Genomic DNA, 20,408 nt, shown 5'->3' with positions numbered 1-20,408 from the left:
GTGTGTGTGTGTGTGTGTGTGTGTGTGTGTGTGTGTGTGTGTGTGTGTGTGTGTGTGTGTGTTCGTGTGTGTGTTTTTTTTTTTCTTTCTTTCTTTCTTTCTGTCTGTCTTTGTAAAGTCTTTTCTTAGAGCTTCCATTCGCATTTTTCGACGGTTTATAGAATTTTTTTGCGTCATGTCGGCGTGATTATTATGTTATGGAACAGTTCAGCTTGTAAACAAATGATTCCTTTGTATCATACCCCTGCTTTATGGGCCTTTCCTGATGAAAATATATCCACCAGGACTTGAATATGGAGTCGTGCATATCGGCAGAGCTCAGTTTGCTGTTGTGGATGGGAAATTATATCAAGCTCTTGAAACCACGAGTCAATGTGTGTGTGTGTGTGCGTGCGTGCGTGCGTGCGTGAGTGCGCGACTGAATGAAACAGGAAACGAATGCCGATGCAAGCCCAAAGGCAGCTCTCCATCGGCTCTACTTAGGTAGGCAGCCTGCTATGCAAATGACTCCGTGTTTGTAAAGCTCTTTGAGCTTAGTCTCTGAGCGAGGGTAGGCACTATATATAAGTGTCCATTTCATCACCATCATGTGTGTGTGTGAGTGAGAGAAAGGGATAGCGGGGTGGGGTGGGGGAGGGGTTTCTGGGTGGGGGGAGGGACAGAGAAAAACCAATGTGCGAGTAGTACAGACAAAAACAAAGAGACGGATATGAACAACGGCAGAGAAATAGAGACGGACCGTAAAGACACAAGAAGACAGACATGGCGCACTTGTTTACGACTAAGTATATATGTAAAGATATATATATATATTAATCGAGAGATGGCCATATATGGATATGTGTGTGTGTGTGTGTGTGTGTGTGTGTGTGTGTGTGTGTGTGTGTGTGTGTGTGTGTGTGTGTGCGCGCGCGCGCGCACATAGGCCAACAGTTTATAATTTGCCAATGTATAATTTCTGCCCGGACAATTTTAACGTATTGCAAAATCTACCTGGGACAGACCTGTCATGGTAGCACTTTTGCGGGTGCTTGATGAAACAAGGGAAATCATTCTGTGTCAATGCAAAAAGTGAAACTGACCACTTCAACCCCGGACGAAGCAAAACAAGCCAAACCCACGTCAGCAGATTTTGTCTTAAATTTTGGCCCAACAGACGTGTAAAACACTACAGTTTCCAGGCTGGAGGTAGCTTAATCCAGGCAGATGCCAAGACGAACACTTAGAAAGTAAGGTTTGCAATTGTGATATTTTATTTTGCCTCATTTCCTTGTCGCACTCAGAACTGATTCAATGCAGGTTGTTTTGAAAATAATCTCAAACTTCATGGGAGAACATTTTTTACGTGTGTCTTCGAACAAGAAAAACCTCATACCTGACAGTATGGAAATACGCACTACAATAGATTTTAATAGTTTTTTTCATTTTTATTATTATTTCTATAAAGATGTATGCACCCACTTTTAAAACATTCAATCTTTATCATGGATCGCTGATTTTTTCATCTTTTCATGTATGGGTTTCAAGCATGTTTAGTTCCATGTGAAGTAGACTGAGTAGTGTTGATTTCAGTAATTGCAAACAATAGCAATGGAGAACAAAACTGGAAGCTGAACTGTGAAACTTGTCACATCAGTTAGATCCACTCATTCAGGGAAGTGGGGTGTCGGGGGAGATTGATGGGTTGACAAGATTGATGAATTTTCACAGAATTGATTTTTGAAATAAAGTACTTTTAATTTCAACAAATTAAGTTTTATTTGGAAGTGATGCAGCTGTAAAGAAATAGTATTGCACAAGATAGCAGTTGTGATTTTTATCCAGTGATGTGATACGAACACAAAGCTCCTTGAAAATTTGACACGGTTCAGTGCAGATGACTATTTTGCAGTTAGTTTATGGCTATTAGGCTGGCATGACATGGTTAAACATTAGTGAATTCAGTAATACTAATGACAAACACATGGACAGTATGTGTGACAGAAGCAAGCGCTGGCGGCGATGTATATGCTACACAGTCATCCTTATCTATGGCATCATTCCTGCCATGGCTCTCATCTTCCCTGCTCTGGTCGCCTACGTCACCTTCTCTTACTCATGTAAGTTACAGAGATTGTGAAGTACTTTCATGATATTGTACTCCTGTTAGTTTCTTTGTACTTATTTGTGTTTTATACAAAAGCCCAACATATTGTTTGAAATCCTGACACTTCATCACAAGACAGCACCATCACCATCCACACTCTTCACTTTGGTTCTGTGTGTACAGGTCTGTTTTATTTCAAACTAATACATTTTTCTGGTTTTGTGTTGTAATGTTACTGTTGTTGTTGATCAGAAATAATATGAAATACAAATCAGGTTAACTGTAAATTTTCCTTGTGTCTCCTTGTTTATCTGCCAGGGGATTTGCAAAGACTCCAGAAACAAGGCTTAATCTAAATGAGAGATCATTTCCTGTAATCTGGAATTAGTGAAAATAGAGGAGAACATGAAAACATTTTCTGTCACACACACACACACACACACACACACACACACACACACACACACACTCACTCACTCACTCACTCACTCACTCACTCACTCACTCACTCACTCACTCACACACACACACACACACACACACACAAACACTATAACACAAATAACAGGCATGCTAATTAGTATTTGAAATATTGCTGTGGTGCTATCATCGAGATCCAGACAATAATTTTTAAAATTTGGTCATTTTTATTATGTGTTATTGCCCACTTGTGGGACTCACAAGACTGTCAGTCACATGAGGCCAGTACCAAAGTGTTTTCACTTGTGCAGAAAAAGTGTCAAAGAAACCGAAACAGTTAAACTAAAGTGGACAAAAAAGAAAATCAAACTGGAATGTTCACAGACAGAAGAGTCGATTTGTGGAAATACCAACATGCACATTTATGTGGTTGAAAACATCTATTGTATAACTGAAAATTGGGATACTACTGCTGGAGGTTATTTAGGGGTTTAGGCGGGTCTGCACAGCAGATAATCACCACTACCCTCTCCTCCCTTTTAGATCAGGCACCAGAGACATTTGCAGGGCTTCACATACAGGTCACATAAGTTAGCTGGCTTGTATGAGTGTCAGGGCTTCTTCAGTGTGTGTGTGTGTGTGTGTGTTGCATGTCATTGCCATGCCACATGTGTGACATAATCATTATGATAATGATGTATCCATGTGTGTGTCAGTGCCGTTCCACTTTGGCAACCTGAGGGACCCGTCCTCGGCAGGGTTGAGGGCAGCGAGACATGTGGACCTGACCACTCCTACAGGAGATACCCTGGGACTGTGGTGAGTTCCCCCTCACTTCAGGGCTGGGGTGGTAAGGGTGTGTGTGTGTGCGTGTGTGACTGACACAGAAAATGAATGATGAGCGACGGGCGCAATAGCTGAGTAGTTAAAGCGTTAGACTTTATCTGAGGGTCCGGGGTTCGAATCTCAGTGACGGCACCTGGTGGGTAAAGGGTGGAAATTTTTCCAATCTCCCAGGTCAACGTATGTGCAGACCTGCTAGGGCCTGAACCCCCTTCGTGTGTATACGTAAGCAGAAGATCAAATACGTATGTTAAGTATCTTGTAATCCATGTCAGCGTTCGGTGGGTTATGGAAACACAAGAACATACCCAGCACGCACACCCCCCGAAAGCAGAGTATGGTTGCCCACATGGCAGGGTGAAAACGGTTATACATGTAAAAGCCCACTCGTGTACATATGAGTGAACGTGGGAGTTGCAGCCCACGAACGCAGAAGAAGAAGAAGAATGATGGGCATAGACAGGTAGCTGTTACCCGGCTCTTATGCAAATGGTTCTGTTGTTTGTAAAGTGCTAGTGCTTGGTCTCTGACTGACGACGGGTGCTCTGTCAGTCAATCGATCATGGATGCAGCAGTGGAGATGCAGCGTCAGAGCTGCTCTCCTCAGGGCACTACTGGTGGAGCGGTGGCCTAGTGGTAATGCACCCTGATTAGGGAGTGTCCATGGGTTCGATTCCTATATATGGACAAGGAATTTTTACCCCCCCTCCATCCCCCTTCACTAGATCTTGAGTGGTAGTCTGGGTAAAAGTCTTTCAGATGAGACAATAAGCTACTACTACTGCAACTGCTACTACTAAGTTTATTTATATAGCACATAATCAGATGACTTGCTCTAAGTGCTTTACTATTGAAATTGTTATAATTTGATACACACACACACACACGCACGCACACAAAGACACACAAATACACAGACACACACACACACACATTGACACACACACAGACACAGACACACACACTCATACACACACACATACCTACATATATGTATATATATATATATATATATATATATCGAGAGAGACAGACAGACAGACATGCGGATGGATGTTGTGGGTAAGAATGCAGGGCTATGAAGTAAAGAACGGAAAAATTTAACACTGCAACTCACAGTAGAGCAATAGTAAACCCAGACAGAAACCACCACCTGTTACACTCAGGAATGCATGCAGCAACACTGAACCTAGACAATTTATACAGTCATAAAACATTCCTAGATCAGATGCCACAAGACACCCTGGGGCAATTGTTGCGCCAGAGAAAAGGAAAAAATGAACAAAAGCTATCAGTTTAATATGTATGTATGTATGTGTATGTATATGTATCATCCATCAAAACATGCGATTGCAATTGCGCCTTAATTTTAGCGCGATTAAAATTTAAAATTAAAAAACTTAGCTATATGGAGAGCACAGGAACAGGAGTCATGATGCCTGCCGTCAAAAGAGGGCACTAGCCAGGCGGACAAAGTGGAGGCTACCTACTTCCGGGAAGTTATCGGCCGTAGTACTTTCGTTTTCTCCGCATAGGGGGATAGTAGTTTGCACAGGACAGGAGTCTGCACTAGTTGGGTCACGGTATGTTATTTAAACGTAATTTTAGATAGGAAATTTCATGTTGGTCCAACTAAAGAAGCAAGCATGACGAATTATGACAAGACATTGCATCAAAACTGAGGTTTCTTTTCTTTTCTTTTCTTGTTGATCTGTGAAATCACAACGCATCTCAGTTTGAAGAGAACTAAATCCGACTGAAACTGAGATGTCTCGCCCTATGAGTTTTGTCTTAACAACACTGGCTGGTATTGGTGAGCAGCATGTTTTGACAATGTCATCCCAATTCACCTATCCCTTATGACTTCTACCAATTCACCTTCCACCTATTCCGTATCACTAGAATTTGGTGGTCCTGATATGCATATTCCCAGTTCACCTGTATACTCAAAAAGATTTCAGTTGCTCTTAGCTGAATGTTTCAAATAGTAAATTGTAATAACCCATGTATGTATATATATATATCTATATATCTATATATATATATATATATATATATATATATAAATCCATTTTGAAAGTGTCCACTGTTTCTGGTTTATACATACATGCTGGTTTCACATCCTCAGCATTTAATTTAGACAAGAAACATTGATTTTTTTTTTTTTTTTCATGTTTAGGATTGTGAGAGTCTGTTCTAGAATTACTGGGAAGAAAAAAAAACACCTAACCAACTAAACAGTTTCCGCGATTAGAATTTTTTTTTTTATAATCGGGTTGTATTATATCCTAGCTCGACCATATTATTTCATTGCAGTTTGATCTGCAGCCCTATGATTGACATTTTAGAATGCCTTCTTTCAACACAAACAGGCTTAAATTATCATTTTCCAATGTACCCACTGGTGTTTGCTAGTTAGATGATATTTCAATTTGTGACTGGTTTTAGACTGATTTACCTTTTTAAAAAAAATGTGTTTATTGTATTGTTTTCTTTTACATTGGTATGGAGGTATCAGTTGCCAATTGTCAGATTGATCCAGGTTTGAGACTACGGATGTGAGGGTAGGGGATGATGGATGGGGGGTGTGGAGAAGGGGAGATGCACATATTAAGAGTCATAAAAAAATTACTTGCTAACTTTTTTATACTACACATACTTTACCGTGACCCTCTAGTGCAGATCTCCGGCAGGGAGTCTTATTCCTGTCCTGTGCAAACAACTACCCCGCCTATGCGGAAAAAACGAAAGTAGCTACGTCTGATAACCTCCTGGAAATAGGTTACCTCCCCTCTTAACCTTTTTTAAAGCGAATTATCTCAATGTATTTGTGTGATTTCAATTAATCACATTGTTCACTGTACTCTTTGTGCTTGCAGCTCTAAGGTGTGATAATTAGGAGCTTTTGGACTTGACCATGTATGGATTGTGTGTGTGTGTGTGTGTGTGTGTGTGTGTGTGTGTGTGTGTGTGTGTGTGTGTGTGTGCTTGTTGTTGGTGTTTCTTCGAGAGAGAGAGGGGCTGACCAGTTGAAACAGGGAAAAGCAGGTAGGTGTAACAGGACAAAGAGTCAAACTCTCAAGAGATCATAGGTGCAGCAGGAATAGGTGAATCAGACCCGCTCCTCTTCGATAATTGCAGTGTTCCAGTGTTCAATATTCAAACACATTTTTTTTGCATCTTTATCTTCAATGTTTTGTCTCTACCACTGTGATCCCTGTCAGATGCTTCAGCTTCAAGCTTTTGACAAACACCATCAGTTTCTGCAAGCAGCTGAATGAATGAAACAAAGACTGCAGAAACATCTGACCCGTTGTTGCTAAAGAAATTGATGATATATACTCATCTCTCTAAAAAAAAAAAAGATACATTTCAAATTTTTTCTTATTCACCATTAAATAACCCCCGAAAACGGAGTATAGCTGCATACTTGGCAGGGTAAAAATGGTCATACATGTAAAAGCCCACTTGTGTACATACGAGTGGACGTGGGAGTTGCAGCCCACGAACGAAGAAGAAGAAGAAGAAGATCATTAAACTAAAATCACTTCTTTCAGGCACATTTTGCCAGAGTCTGCTGTTGAGGAGGAGGGTCCAGTGCCGGATACAGAGTTTGAAGTACGCTTGGCGTCAGGGACCCCAGTGTTCATCTACGCTCATGGCAGCGGGGGAACCAGGTGAGGAAGTTTTGTCTGCTGCTTGTGAATTGGAGTGTCTGGTTGTGAGAGACCGCAGCTGCCTGTCAGGTGTTGGGACTGTCTGTTTTTTTCTCTGCTAACACCCGTACCCCCTCCTTTCTTCATTAACAGTAGTGGCAGATGGTTTTCCTCTCCGGGTAAAATCTTTTTGAAGTTTTTCCGGTAAAATCTTTCCAAGGTCTGTCCATGTAAAATCTTTTCAAGATCTGTCCTGGTAAAATCTTTTCAAGGTCTGTCCTGGTAAAATCTTTGCAAAGTCTTGGTCTTGATAAAATCTTTACAGAATCTGTCCTGATAAAATCTTTACAAAGTCTGTACCAGTAAAAAATCTTTCGAAGTCTTTCCTGGTAAAATCTTTTCAAAGTCCATCTCGGTAAAAAAAAGATTTTAAAAAACTTTACAAAGTCTGCCCAGGTGAAATGTTTTCAAAGTCTATTTTGGATAAATCTTTGTCCTGGATTTTTTTTTGTTTTTGTTTCAAAGTCTTTCCTGGTAAAATCTTTTCAAAGTCTCTCATGCTAAAATGTTTTCAGCATATCCTGGTAAAATGTTTTCAGAGTTTGTTCTGTGATAACCTTTCAAAGTCTGTCCTTTTAAGATTAAAGCCTGTCCAGGTAAAACCATTTGAAAGCCTGCCCAGACAAAGTAAGCATAGGTTGTTTTTAAAAACAACACCAACAGTTTATTAATCACTATTTCATTTTTAAAGTTATGCGTGTGTGTCTGTCTGCAGAGCCCAGTTCACCAGAGTGCGCCTCTACACAGCATTGAGGGGACAGGGGTGGCATGTCATCACCTTTGACTACAGAGGTAAATAACTGTTGTTTGTTGTCACTGGGCGTAAAGAGACGTGTGATGCTGATGATGTTCAAATTTCTTATTTTTAAGATACGTATATCATAGCATTGTACACCTTTTTGGATAAATGCACTGGCTTCCTGTTTGGGAGAGAATTAAGTACAAAATCTGATGTTTCTGCAATCATCATTATGATGAAATGATAATAGTGCAAATAATAATAATCCAAATAATAATAATAATATCATTTATTTTCAGTCTAATATCATCATCTTAGATGAACAGACTATAAATATATAAACAAACGAACATAATTTTTCTGATTGCGTTAAATTTCTGTAATTGCACCTCAGTATATTTCTTACCTTTTGGGCAGATATGTCCCTTCAAGGTCTCTCCGCATTTTTGGGGGCAGGGGATACATGGTGGAAGACTTGTGGTCTTTTGGCTGTCAGGCTTGGAGTTGGCTGTTTTTGTTTTCGATCTGACACAGTCCTTCACACACAAAACAAATCAAAAAATATTCTTTTTCAGAGTCTATACATAATCAAGTCGCTCCATTCCATACGTATGTTCTATGGCTTCACATTTGTTTCTTTCACACATGTTTGTGAGTGTCTGTGTATGTGTTCTGGTGTGGTTTTTTTTGCCTGACTAAAATGTTATTTTAAAGTTTTTTTGAAAGGTTTGTAAGCATTGTATGAATGCGCTATTATTATGTTATTGTGATGTGTACTTCAAAGACGAACATGCATACACACCAATTTTATATAATTGTATTTATAGCTCTTCAGGGTTTATTGAAACTGTGAAAGCACTACTGCTGTTAATGTTATATCATCTGTGCTTGTACAGGGGTGAGAGCATGCAAATTTTAGGCAAGGCAAGGCAAGATGTATTCACTGGGGGTATTGAAGCATTACACATGTCTCTTTCACACACATCACACAAGCAAAAGGTTGATGTAAAAAAAAAAAAAAAAAACAGACAAAAAACGCTTAATCAAGCAAACAAGCAAATGCACAATAAGGAGTCATTTTCCCTGGTGTCCTATATTCTTTGTTATTTCATAGAAACCTTGAAAATGAATTATAACCATGCTTCCTAGATACATGTATACACCTTTTAACTTTTAGTTAGGTTTTTGTTATGTCTGATGGAATGCAAGGGGGTATATATTTGTTGGTCTTGCAGATGATTGTGCTTTTATAGAATCATTAAATGTGGGTTTTTTTATGAATTATATATTTTCTTTATACACTTCTGTTTCATTGTAAGATGTTTATTCAGTTATGAACTGGATTGGTAAAGCGCTTAGAGCTCGCTTCAGCTTGTGCCATAGTGCTGTATGAAAACAAATCATTATTGTTAGTAGTAGTGGTAGTAGTATCATTAGCATGATTGATGCAGGAAGTGATGGTCGTTGCAGGGTTTGCAGACTCCTCCGGGGAGATGAGTGAGGCCAGGATGGTGGAGGACACAGTCACCGTGTTCCGCTGGGTGAAGCAGCGCGCCGGGGCCTCCCCCGTCTTCCTGTGGGGACACTCCCTGGGCACAGGGTGGGTGTAAAGTGGCACTTTATGGGCACAGGGTGGGTGTGAAGGGGCACAGGGTGGGTGTGAATGGGCACAGGGTGGATGTGAAGGGGCACAGGGTGGGTGTGAAGGGGCACTCTATGGGCACAGGGTGGGTGAGAATTGGGCACTCTATGGGCACAGGGTGGGTGAGAATTGGGCACTCTATGGGCACAGTGTCGGTGAGAATTGGGCACTCTATGGGCACAGGGTGGGTGTAAAGTGGCACTCTATGGGCACAGGGTGGGTGTGAAGGGGCACAGGGTGGGTGTGAATGGGCACAGGGTGGATGTGAAGGGGCACAGGGTGGGTGCGAAGGGGCACTCTATGGGCACAGGGTGGGTGAGAATTGGGCACTCTATGGGCACAGGGTGGGTGTGAAGGGGCACTCAGTGGGCACAGGGTGGGTGTGAATGGGGCACTCTATGGGCACAGGGTGGGTGAGAATTGGGCACTCAGTGGGCACAGGGTGGGTGTGAATGGGGCACTCTATGGGCACAGGGTGGGTGTGAAGGGACAGGGTTGGTGTGAAGGGGCACTCTATGGGCACAGGGTGGGTGTGAAGGGGCACTCAGTGGGCACAGGGTGGGTGTGAATGGGGCACTCTATGGGCACAGGGTGGGTGTGAAGGGGGCACAGGGTGGGTGTGCCCGTGAAGGGGGCACAGGGTGGGTGTGGGTGAAGGGGCACAGGGTGGGTGTGAAGGGGCACTCTATGGGCACAGGGTGGGTGTGAAGGGGCACTCAGTGGGCACAGGGTGGGTGTAAATGGGGCACTCTATGGGCACAGGGTGGGTGTGAAGGGGGCACATGGTGGGTGTGCCCGTGAAGGGGGCACAGAGTGGGTGTGGGTGAAGGGGCACAGGGTGGGTGTGAAGGGGCACTATGGGCACAGGGTGGATGTGAATTGGGCACTCTATGGGCACAGGTTGGATGTGAATTGGGTACTGTGTGCACAGTGTGGGTGTGAATGGGGCACTGTGTGCACAGAGTTGGTGTGAGTGGGCACTCAGTGGGCACAGGGTGGGTGTGAAGGGGCACTCTTTGGGCACAGGGTGGGTGTGAAGGGGCACTCAGTGGGCACAGGGTGGGTGTGAAGGGGCACTCAGTGGGCACAGGGTGGGTGTGAAGGGGCACTCAGTGGGCACAGGGTGGGTGTGAAGGGGCACTCAGTGGGCACAGGGTGGGTGTGAAGGGGCACTCTAAGGGCACAGGGTGGGTGTGAAGGGGCACTCTATGGGCACAGGGTGGGTGTGAAGGGGCACTCTATGGGCACAGGGTGGGTGTCAATGGGCACAGCATGGGTGTGAAGGGGCACTTTATAGGCACAGGGTGGGTGTGAGTGGGCACTCTATGGACACAGTGTGGGTGTGAAGGGGCACAGGGTGGGTGTGAAGGGGCACTCTATGGGCACAAGGTGGGTGTGAATGGGCACTCTTTGAACACAAGGTGGGTGTGAAGGGGCACAGGGTGGGTGTGAAGGGGCACAGGGTGGGTTGAAATGGTGTGAAGGATTTCGTTGTGGTTATTGTCGTGAGGTTGGCTGTAGTGAGGATTGTTTTGGTGAAGTTTTTGGTGAGAATGGTTGCAGTGAAGAGTATTGTAGTGAGGATTGTTTTGGTGAGGTTTGTTACAATTGTTTTTGGTGAGGATTGTAGTGAGGATTGTTTTTGTGAGGATTGTGGTGAAGATTGTTGCGGTGTGTGTGTGTGCAGGGTGGCGACACATGTAGCCAGGGTCCTGTCTTCTAACAGTGAGTGGACATGGAGATTTGTGGGAAAGAAAATCAGTTGGCATTCTACGGACCTGATCTCAAAGTGGATCATGTTCGTGGGGGACAGTGAAGAAGAAAAACGATCTGTGTTAGGGAGGGTGTGCAGGCCCATTAATGTCAGATTTTCGTCAGGGTTCCCGGTCTTTTTTTATAGCGTGAACTGCGTAGGCATGCGCTAAAAGGCTAAAATTTCGCTGTTGAAATTGCTGTTGTGATGAAAGGATTTTGAACATTTTCGGTGACTCTTTTGCAAATTTACAAGATATATTTGTTTTTATAATTACACCCATTATTTGCTTTAGTCTTCTGTGTTTCCTTTGAGCGTGTTTCTTGTCATGTATCTGACATTACGTATTTGAACTGTTCCATTTATAAAATCTCTGCCGAAAAGTTGTCCAAGCAACAGCAGTGCACACCCAGAGATTGGTGTTGGGCTGCGCAGATCGTCATATGACCTGCTTCTCGCTCTTTGAGCGCCGAAAATTCCACGACAAAAGCGGGCTGCACGCCCTTCCTATTTTACGGATCTGACCCGATCTGAAAGTGGATCATGTTCATAAGGGACAGGGGAAAAGATGGGTCTCTGTACATTACAGGTGTGACCTGAAATCAGTTACCTGCAAGGGGACAGCGGGGGAAATGAGTGCAGCACATTTTACAAGTCTGATTTTGAATGTGCTGTGTTCAAGGGGACAGTCTGAAAGAATAGTGTTGTGTGTTGTGTTCTCCTTGAAGTTTCTCCTTTACTGATGCTGAAAAATTGTGCTGATCATCTTCCTTCGTGTGTTTATACACCGTGCATGTATGTGTGACAGTGTGTGTGTGAGTGTGCATTTGATTTGTTTTATATAGGGTGTGTGTGTGTTTGTGTGTGTGTGTGTGTGTTTGCATGTGTGTGTGTGCGTGTGTGTGTATGTGTGTGTGTGTGTGCATGTTTGTGTGTGTGTGTGTGTGTGTGTGTGTGTACACAGATGAAGCACCTGATGGCATTGTTTTAGAAGCTGCATTCAACAATATTCATGATCTGGTTGAAGCTGTTCCACTTTCGATGGTGAGTTTAATGGAACAGTGTGAGTGTGTGCATGTGTGTGTGTGTGTGTGTGTGTGTGTGAAAAGAACAGAATAAAACAAAATGCATTTTATTCGTCACAAAACCTTAAGGTATGACACAAGACATACATACAATGTGTGTGTGCGTTTGTGTGCAGTGTGTTTGTGTGTAGTGTGTTTGTGTGTGTGTGTGTGCATAGCGTGTGTGAATGTTGTGGTTGGAACAATATTAAATGATAAAAAAAAAAGTAATATGGAACATGATTGTACCAAACATATTCTTCAGAGTATACTACCACAGCATGTCTTCAGTGCAAACCAACAGAAAAAACAACAACAAACCAGCGATATTAAATTATAGATTCTCCCCCCTCACCTGTTGGTCATCTGTGCGTTGTACTGTGTGGGGAGGGTGTGTTTGTGTCTGAGTGCGTGTCTGTATGTGTGTATGTGTGTGTGTGCCTATGAGTATGAGACGGTGTGGGGGGTGTAATATGTGTATAAATGGTGGATGTATGTAGAAAAAATATGTGCGTGTGTGCGTGTGTGTGTGTGTGTGCATGCGCATGTGTTGAGTGTGTGTTTGTGAATCTGTTGAGTCATGTACTTATTGTCTGCATTATCATAGCTATTTATGGAGCACAGACAGCTGTAAACCATGTTGAAGGTTTAAAATGATTCATTACCATCTTTTAGCTGGCACTGTGCATGCCACATTTAAATTGAATTCATGTAACAGTAGTCTTGCTGTGTAAGGGAGGTCTTGGAGATTTGAAATTGTGAAAAAAGAGATGATAAAGGGGTTCTCTCATGAAATTTTCTGATCATGTTTTGCTGTTCTGTTTGTGTGTGTAGCGCTTTGGGGTTTTTTTGTTTGTTTTTTGTAATATGTATATAGAAATGAAATGTTCTTTTGAAATTGCAGCGTTACTATATTCTAACCTCTGTGGAAAAAGCTTGGGAGATCAGATGTAGTATTTATTGTTCCAGACTTTTCCACTGACCGTGCATCTGTTGATTTGATTGACTTATTCCAGATTTCTCTCCCTGTCTCCGTCTTTTTTTCTTTTCTTTTTTTTTTCAGCCATACCGTCCTTTTCCCTTCCTGATGCGCATTTTCCAAGACGCCTTGAAGCACGAGTCTGTCTTTTTCACATCTGACCAGCAGTAAGTGTGTGGACTGTATCATGGGTAGAAGGGTCTGTTTTTTTGTGTGTGTTTTTTTTTTAGCTAAACAATAGTAACTCTAATAATGTGTTTGACACATAAATGTCAATATTATAAGGGGTTTTTTGTTTTGTTTTGTTTTTATGAATCCGTCAGTGAGTACAGATGGAATCAAAACTGTAGTTCTTGCTATTTCGTTCCTCGTTAACATCAGAGTACCAGTTGTTGTCCCGTTCATCATTTATCAGATGGATTCCCCCATCTCCTCGACAAAGGTGGCAGTACGTTGCAGGTCCTTCAGTCCTCCGTAGAGCTTCCGGGCCGCTGGGATTGGGTCGGGCCAGGTTTTTTCTCGGAGCGCTTGGTGGAGCGGGCAGGACTGCAGCAGATGTTCTGTTGTCTGGCTGCCTGTTCTGCAGGGGCACTGCTCTGTGTCACCGATATGGAGTTTCGTGTATAGGTGGTGTTTCAGGCAGTTGTGGCCTGTCCTGAGCCTGAAAATGGCTACCTGCTCTCGACGAGTCAGCCGGTAGTATGGGTCTGCTCTGTTGTGGCATGGATGCTGCTGCTTCCACTTGTTCTGCAGCTTGGCCTTAATGATGGTCCTGGATTCAGAGTAGTAGAGTACCAGTGACTGAAGCAGTATGAATGATACAAGTGTTACTGCTTAGTTTTCATTCATCACAGTTGTTCTAGTTGACAACCAGCAAAGGTAAAACATTGATATTCTGATCAACACAAGGTGTGAAGGCAGTCAGATCTGCAAAAGATTTTGTTGCATTCATACACCTTGATTTGATGTTCAGCACTGTTGTTACAGCTTGATTCTGGTGTGTTACACCAGGTTGTTACAGTCTGCCATAGATCAGTGTTACAACTCATTTATGTATGGTACACATCATATACCACACCTTGATTCTGGTGTATTATGCCAGGCAGTTACAGTTTGTCAGATGTCAGTGTTATAACTCGTTTATGTATGGTACACATCATATACATTACTTTATTCACATTTTATTCATACTGATTATGATTTGAGGCTAGAGCTTGACTAATACATATTGTGGTTATGGCTCAGCTCATGTAGGTAACTATGACAAACTGGATCTTGAATGTAATGCATCATTGATACTTTGATCATGCAATGATGCACATCATTTATTTGCATTATAAGTCATGATATCTTGATTCATGGTTATAGACCATGGTTGTCACAGTGCAATTCATGTGCTTGTAAATACTGCTACAGTGTAATTCACATGCTTGTACATACTGTTACAGTGTGATTCATGTGCTGTACATACTGTTACAGTGTGATACATGTGCTGTACATACTGTTACATTGTGATACATGTGCTGTACATACTGTTACAGTGTGCTTCATATGCTGTACATACTGTTACAGTGTGATACATGTGCTGTACATACTGTTACAGTGTGATACATGTGCTGTACATACTGTTACAGTGTGATACATGTGCTGTACATACTGTTACAATGTCATTCATGTGCTGTACATACTGTTACAGTGTGGTTCATGTGCTGTACATACTGTTACAGTGTGGTTCATGTGCTGTACATACTGTTACAGTGTGGTTCATGTGCTTTATGTACTGGTACAGTGTGATTCATGGCTGTACATACTGTTACAATGTGATTCATGTGTTGTACATACTGTTACAGTGTGATTCATGTGCTGTACATACTGTTACAGTGTGATTCATGTGTTGTACATACTGTTACAGTGTGATTCATGTGCTCTAAATACCGTTACAGTGTGATTCATGTGCTGTGCATACTGTTACAGTGTGGTTCATGTGATGTACATACTGTTACAGTGTGGTTCATGTGCTGTACACACTGTTACAGTGTGGTTCATGTGCTGTACATACTGTTACAGTGTGGTTCATGTGATGTACCTACCGTTACAGTGTGGTTCATGTGCTGTACACACTGTTACAGTGTGGTTCATGTGCTGTACATACTGTTACAGTGTGATTCATGTGCTGTATATACTGTTACGGTGTGGTTCATGTGATGTACATACCGTTACAGTGTGATTCATGTGATGTACATACTGTTGCAGTGTCATTCATGTGCTATATGCACTGTTACAGTGTGGTTCATGTGATGTACCTACCGTTACAGTGTGATTCATGCGCTGTATATACTGTTACGGTGTGGTTCATGTGCTGTACATACTGTTACAGCCTGGTTCATGTGACGTGTCCCACATTACTGCTGCATGCAGAGGATGACAGAACTGTTCCCATAGACCTGAGCCGCAAGGTAGGTAGACACATCTAATTTGAAAGTGTTTATGCAGTTGTAATCTGGCTGACACATCCATTTTAGAGTGCGTGTGCAGTCATATTCCGGTTGACACATCCATTTCGGAGTGTGTGTGTAGTCATATTCTGGTTGACACATCAATTTCGGAGTGCGTGTGTAGTCATATTCTGGTTGACACATCCATTTCGGAGTGTGTGAGAGGTCATATTCCGGTTGACACATCCATTTTGGAGTGTGTGTGTAGTCATATTCCAGTTGACACATCAATTTAAGAGTGTGTGAGAAGTCATATTCTGGTTGACACATCCATTTTGAAGTGCGTGTGCAGTTGTATTCTGGTTGACACATCCATTTTGGAGTGTGTGGGCAGTTATATTCCGGTTGACACATCCTTTTCGAAGTGTCTGTGCAGTTCTAAATCGGTTGACAATCCATTTCGGAGTGTGTGTGCAGTCATATTATTTGCTCTTAGTGTACTCACTTTGGTGACAGTAGATCAACTTCCCTTGCTAGTATTGCTTCCGTTTCAGAACCTGAACATGTTTTTTGCATACAATTTGGTCAAATTTCTATGTAAAAAATGTTTTGAAAGTAACCCTGGTCTCGACTTTTCTGCAGATCAAAGCAGGGGTATAAATGCTTTGCCTGGAAAGAAACTCACCAGAGACCCTTTGAAATGTAAAGGACAATGAAACGCTGTGTTTGGGGTGAAAATATGACAATTTTGTATTTGAAGTGTGAAATGGATCGTTGTGTATGTCAGTGTGGTTTGGTATGTTGATGTGTGTGTGTACAGTGTGGTGTGGTGTGTTGGCGTATGTGTGTGGTGTGGTGTGGTGTGGTGGGTGTGTATGGTGTGATGTGATGTGTGTGCAGTGTGGTGTGATGTGTGTGTGGTGTGATTATTTGGGTGCATGTGTCTGTGGTTAGATGTGGCATTGTTGGTGTGTGTGTGTGTGATGTTTGTGTGTGTGGTGTGGTTTGATGTGTTTGTGGTTTGTTGTGTATGTAGTGTTGTGTGTGTGTGTGGGCGGGGGGGGGGGGGTAGTGTATGTGGGTGCATGCGTGTGTGGTGTATGTGTGATGTGTGTGTGGGGTGATGTGGCATGGGTTATGAGTGTATGTGTGGTGTGTATGTTGTGTGGGTGCATGTGTGTGGTATGTATATGTGATGTGTGTATGGTGATGTGGCATGGTGTTTATGTTTAGTGTGGTGTGCTGTGTGTGGGGGATGTTGAATGTGGGTGCATATATGTGATATATATGTGATGTGTGTATGGTGATGTGGCATGTGTGTGTATGTGTGGCGTGTGTTTAGTGTGATGTGAGGGGGTGTGATGAATGTGGGTGCATGTGGGTGGTATGTACATGTGATGTGTGTGTGTATGGTGATGTGGCATGATGTGTGTGTATGTGTGGCATGTTTGTTTAGTGTGGTGTGATGTGTGTGGAGGGTGGTGAATGTGGGTGCATGTGTGTAGTATGTATATGTGATGTGTGTGTATGGTGATGTGGCATGGTGTGTGTATGTGTGTTTAGTGTGGTGTGATGTGCATGGGGGTGATATATGTGGGTGCATGTGTGTGGTGTGTATTATACCACGTGTGTGTGTGTGTGTGGTGAGACATGGCATGGTTGGTGTGTGTGTGTGTATGTGCGTGCGATGCATGCTGACAAGACAGCTGACGGTGTGTATTGGGATGGTCAGCTGTTCCAGTCAGTGGTGTCGGCCCTTCGGAAGGACCAGCCCAGGGTGACGATGCATGTGTTCCCTGCAGACAAGGGCTACGGCCACAACAGCATCAGTCAGGCCCCTGACCTGGGTTCTGTTGTCAGGTAAGGGACACCTTCACATCACTGTGTGTGTGTGAGAGAGAGAGAGAGAGAGATGTGTGTGAGACAAAGGGGCTTTTCTGTGTGTGTGTGCATGTTCGAGAGAAAAAGGGAAACTTCTCTCTGTGTGTGTGTGAGAGAGAGAGAGAAAAAGGGGCACTTATGTGTGTGTGTGAGAGAGAGAGAGAGAGAAAAAGGGGCACTTATGTGTGTGTGTGAGAGAGAGAGAGAGAGAGAGAGAAAGGGGCACTTCTTTGTGTTTGTGTGTGTGTGTGAGAGAGAGAGAGAGAGAGAGAGAAATTTTAGCACTTATATTGTCTGCAAGACAGAGCAAACAGTTTCACTTTGTTCACAGGGGAGATTGAAGAACATTGTTGACTCACCTGTGTAAACAAAGTGAGTCTATGTTTTAACCCGGTGTTCGGTTGTCTGTGTGTGTGTGTGTGTGTGTCCTTGTGTCTGTGTGTCCGTGGTAAACTTTAACATTGACATTTTCTCTGCAAATACTTTGTCAGTTGACACCAAATTTGGCATAAAAATAGGAAAAATTCAGTTCTTTCCAGTCATCTTGTTTAAAACAATATTGCACCTCTGGGATGGGCACAAAAAAATTAAAAAAAAGAAGCCTAATTATATGCAAACTGCATTTACTGTTATATTTATATTTTTTGTATTCTCTAAACTTGGCACTTTGACCTCTTATTCTGACACAACAACAAGAGGAGTCATTATTATCATGTTTTGTTCAAACAGGAACTTCTTTTGCTAAGCATGGAATTTGTATTTATTTTGCAAACGTTTTGGTGCCGGTAGTAGAAAAGGGAAATTACTCTGTAATTAATGCTAGGGGACTTAATTTATCACAAGTGAGTCTTGAAGGCCTTGCCTCTCTTGTTCTGCACTGCTCTGGGATCTGTGCAATACTCTCTCCCTTTTGCTCGCTCTCTGGGTTTTGTTGTTTTTTTGTTTTTTTTGTCGTTGTTGTTGTTGTTTTGTTGTTGTTGTTTTTTGTCATTTTTAATGACTGTCAAAAACCTCTGTCATGCATTATGTTTGGCTTGTTTTCAGGCAGTTTGTGCAAGATTCATCCCAGAAAACGGAAGCAAGTTGATGGATCAGACCATGAAGAAGGCAGCATCATGTAGTAAACTGTGTGACAAGAGAGAAGAGAGAGAGATAGAGAGAGAGCATGGTGATGGGATGTGTGACACAATCAGCCGCCTGTTCCTTCATGTGTTTGTGTGAGTCACTGTCACTGGTCCTGTAACCTTGTCTGGTCGTGGAGGCACAGCACCGCTGAATGCATCACCAGCATTCTCAGTTTCTGGCGGTCGTGGGATAGGGCCCCCTGTGTTCTGGCAAAGCTCCTCTTTCTGTTCACTCAATGATGTTGTGATGTTGTCTGCCCACTTCTTTTGCCGTCTGCCTTGTTTCCTTTTCCCCTCGAGGGTCACGGAGTGCCTGTCACAGATCTTGTCATGTGGCCATGCCATCTCGTTTTCTTTCTCAGTGCAGGTACATTTTTAAGCGATTCCTTGTGTTAGCTTGTACGAGTGCATTTGATAGATGTGTGAATGTTTTGTGAGCATGTGCAGTTGAAGTTTCTTTGAATCGACAATTTGAAATTTGCTGCTATTCAGTCTGTTTAACATTCCAACTCTGAGTGAGTTTAAAAAAAGGAGGGGGGGGGGATGGGGGGGGGGGGCTCAGAACATGTACATTGACCATCATTCCTATTCATGTGTTATAGGCAGTCTTGTGTGTGTGTATGTGTGTGTGTGTGTGTAGTACATGAAATATGTGATGCGAGAGTACAGTGCTGTGAGCTGCTTGCACATTTTATAATGATGATTCATTATAATTAAGTTGATGATCATTATTGTGTGTATATGCAAACTGGAGGTGAGGAGATGTGAATGGCATGCATGTCTGGCCATATCATCTCTCATGGAGGCAGGGATTGATGAGTATCTCTGTCTGTATGTTGGAATAATAGTAGTATTGTATTTGTTATCCTTTGACCCTTTGGGAAGATTTTTTTCATGTTTTTAGCTATTGTATCGGCAGTGTGCAACATGCCACTGTGTTAGATGAATTTGTGTATGTGTGTGTGTTGCTATGTACAGCATGCACTTGGTGCTCTGAAAAAGAACCCATGACAACAGATGTGTTGCCCTCTTGCAAAATTCTGTAGAAGAAACCCACCCTGATAGGTAAACTAATGACGGGCGCAGTAGCCGAATGGTTAAAGCGTTGGACTTTCAGTCTGGTGGTCCCGGGTTCGAATCACGGTGACGGCGCCTGGTGGGTAAAGGGTGGAGATTTTTACGATCTCCCAGGTCAACATATGTGCAGACCTGCTAGTGCCTGAACCCCCTTCCTGTGTATACGCAAGCAGAAAATCAAATACGCACGTTAAAGATCCTGTAATCCATGTCAGCGTTCAGTGGGTTATGGAAACAAGAACATACCCAGCATGCACACCCCTGAAAGTGGAGTATGGCTGCCTACATGGCGGGGTAAAAGCGGTCATACACGTAAAAGGCCACTCTGCGTATATACGAGTGAACGTGGAAGTTGCAGCCCACGAACGCAGAAGAAGAAGAAGAAGAGGTAAACTAATACATATGCAAGCACTCAAGGACAGACTTAGCATGCTGGATTGTGCTGCCAGTCAGGCATCTGCCTAACAGATGTGGTGAAGTGTATATAGATTTGTTTGAATGTGAGGACGCCTTCTTGAGAAACCGAAACTGTACTTCCGTGTAAGAAAGAACAGTGTTGATGGTGTGCATCTGTTCTTGTCTGGTGCCTCCTGCCATGTCCACGACTTGTCATCATCACCGCCATCATCGCACAACGGCTGCTGTGACA

The 20,408-nt window shown here is 42.8% G+C and overlaps 1 protein-coding gene across 2 annotated transcripts; it reads left to right on the top strand.

Moving 5' to 3' along the window:
- The first annotated feature begins 1,072 nt into the window (after positions 1-1,072).
- LOC143296057 (lysophosphatidylserine lipase ABHD12-like) lies at positions 1,073-19,213 on the top strand. 2 transcript variants are annotated; one of them, XM_076607807.1, is made up of 12 exons: positions 1,073-1,229; positions 1,984-2,099; positions 3,223-3,325; positions 6,907-7,026; positions 7,781-7,857; positions 9,275-9,404; positions 11,134-11,171; positions 12,164-12,243; positions 13,327-13,409; positions 15,620-15,698; positions 17,410-17,537; positions 18,603-19,213. In XM_076607807.1, the coding sequence occupies exons 1-12, from the start codon at positions 1,207-1,209 to the stop codon at positions 18,643-18,645; spliced, it is 1,020 nt and encodes a 339-aa protein (XP_076463922.1). In that variant the 5' UTR covers positions 1,073-1,206; the 3' UTR covers positions 18,646-19,213. The 2 variants fall into 2 exon arrangements, with proteins under 2 accessions (XP_076463922.1, XP_076463921.1); XM_076607806.1 differs by having other exon boundaries at positions 1,972-2,099.
- The last annotated feature ends 1,195 nt before the right edge of the window (positions 19,214-20,408 follow it).

The sequence above is a fragment of the Babylonia areolata genome, chromosome 21 (assembly GCF_041734735.1).
Source record: "Babylonia areolata isolate BAREFJ2019XMU chromosome 21, ASM4173473v1, whole genome shotgun sequence".
NCBI lineage: Eukaryota > Metazoa > Mollusca > Gastropoda > Neogastropoda > Buccinidae > Babylonia > Babylonia areolata.
The sequence above is the reverse complement of the archived record's forward strand: the minus strand, read 5'-3'. Positions and strand labels throughout refer to the sequence as shown.

Coding starts and splice junctions, on each gene's coding strand:
- LOC143296057 (XM_076607806.1), top strand. CDS start 1,207: ATGCCAAGACGAACACTTAGAAA. Junction 2,100..3,222: donor CGTCACCTTCTCTTACTCAT/GTAAGTTACAGA, acceptor TGTGTGTGTCAG/TGCCGTTCCACTTTGGCAAC. Junction 11,172..12,163: donor CAGGGTCCTGTCTTCTAACA/GTGAGTGGACAT, acceptor GTGTGTACACAG/ATGAAGCACCTGATGGCATT.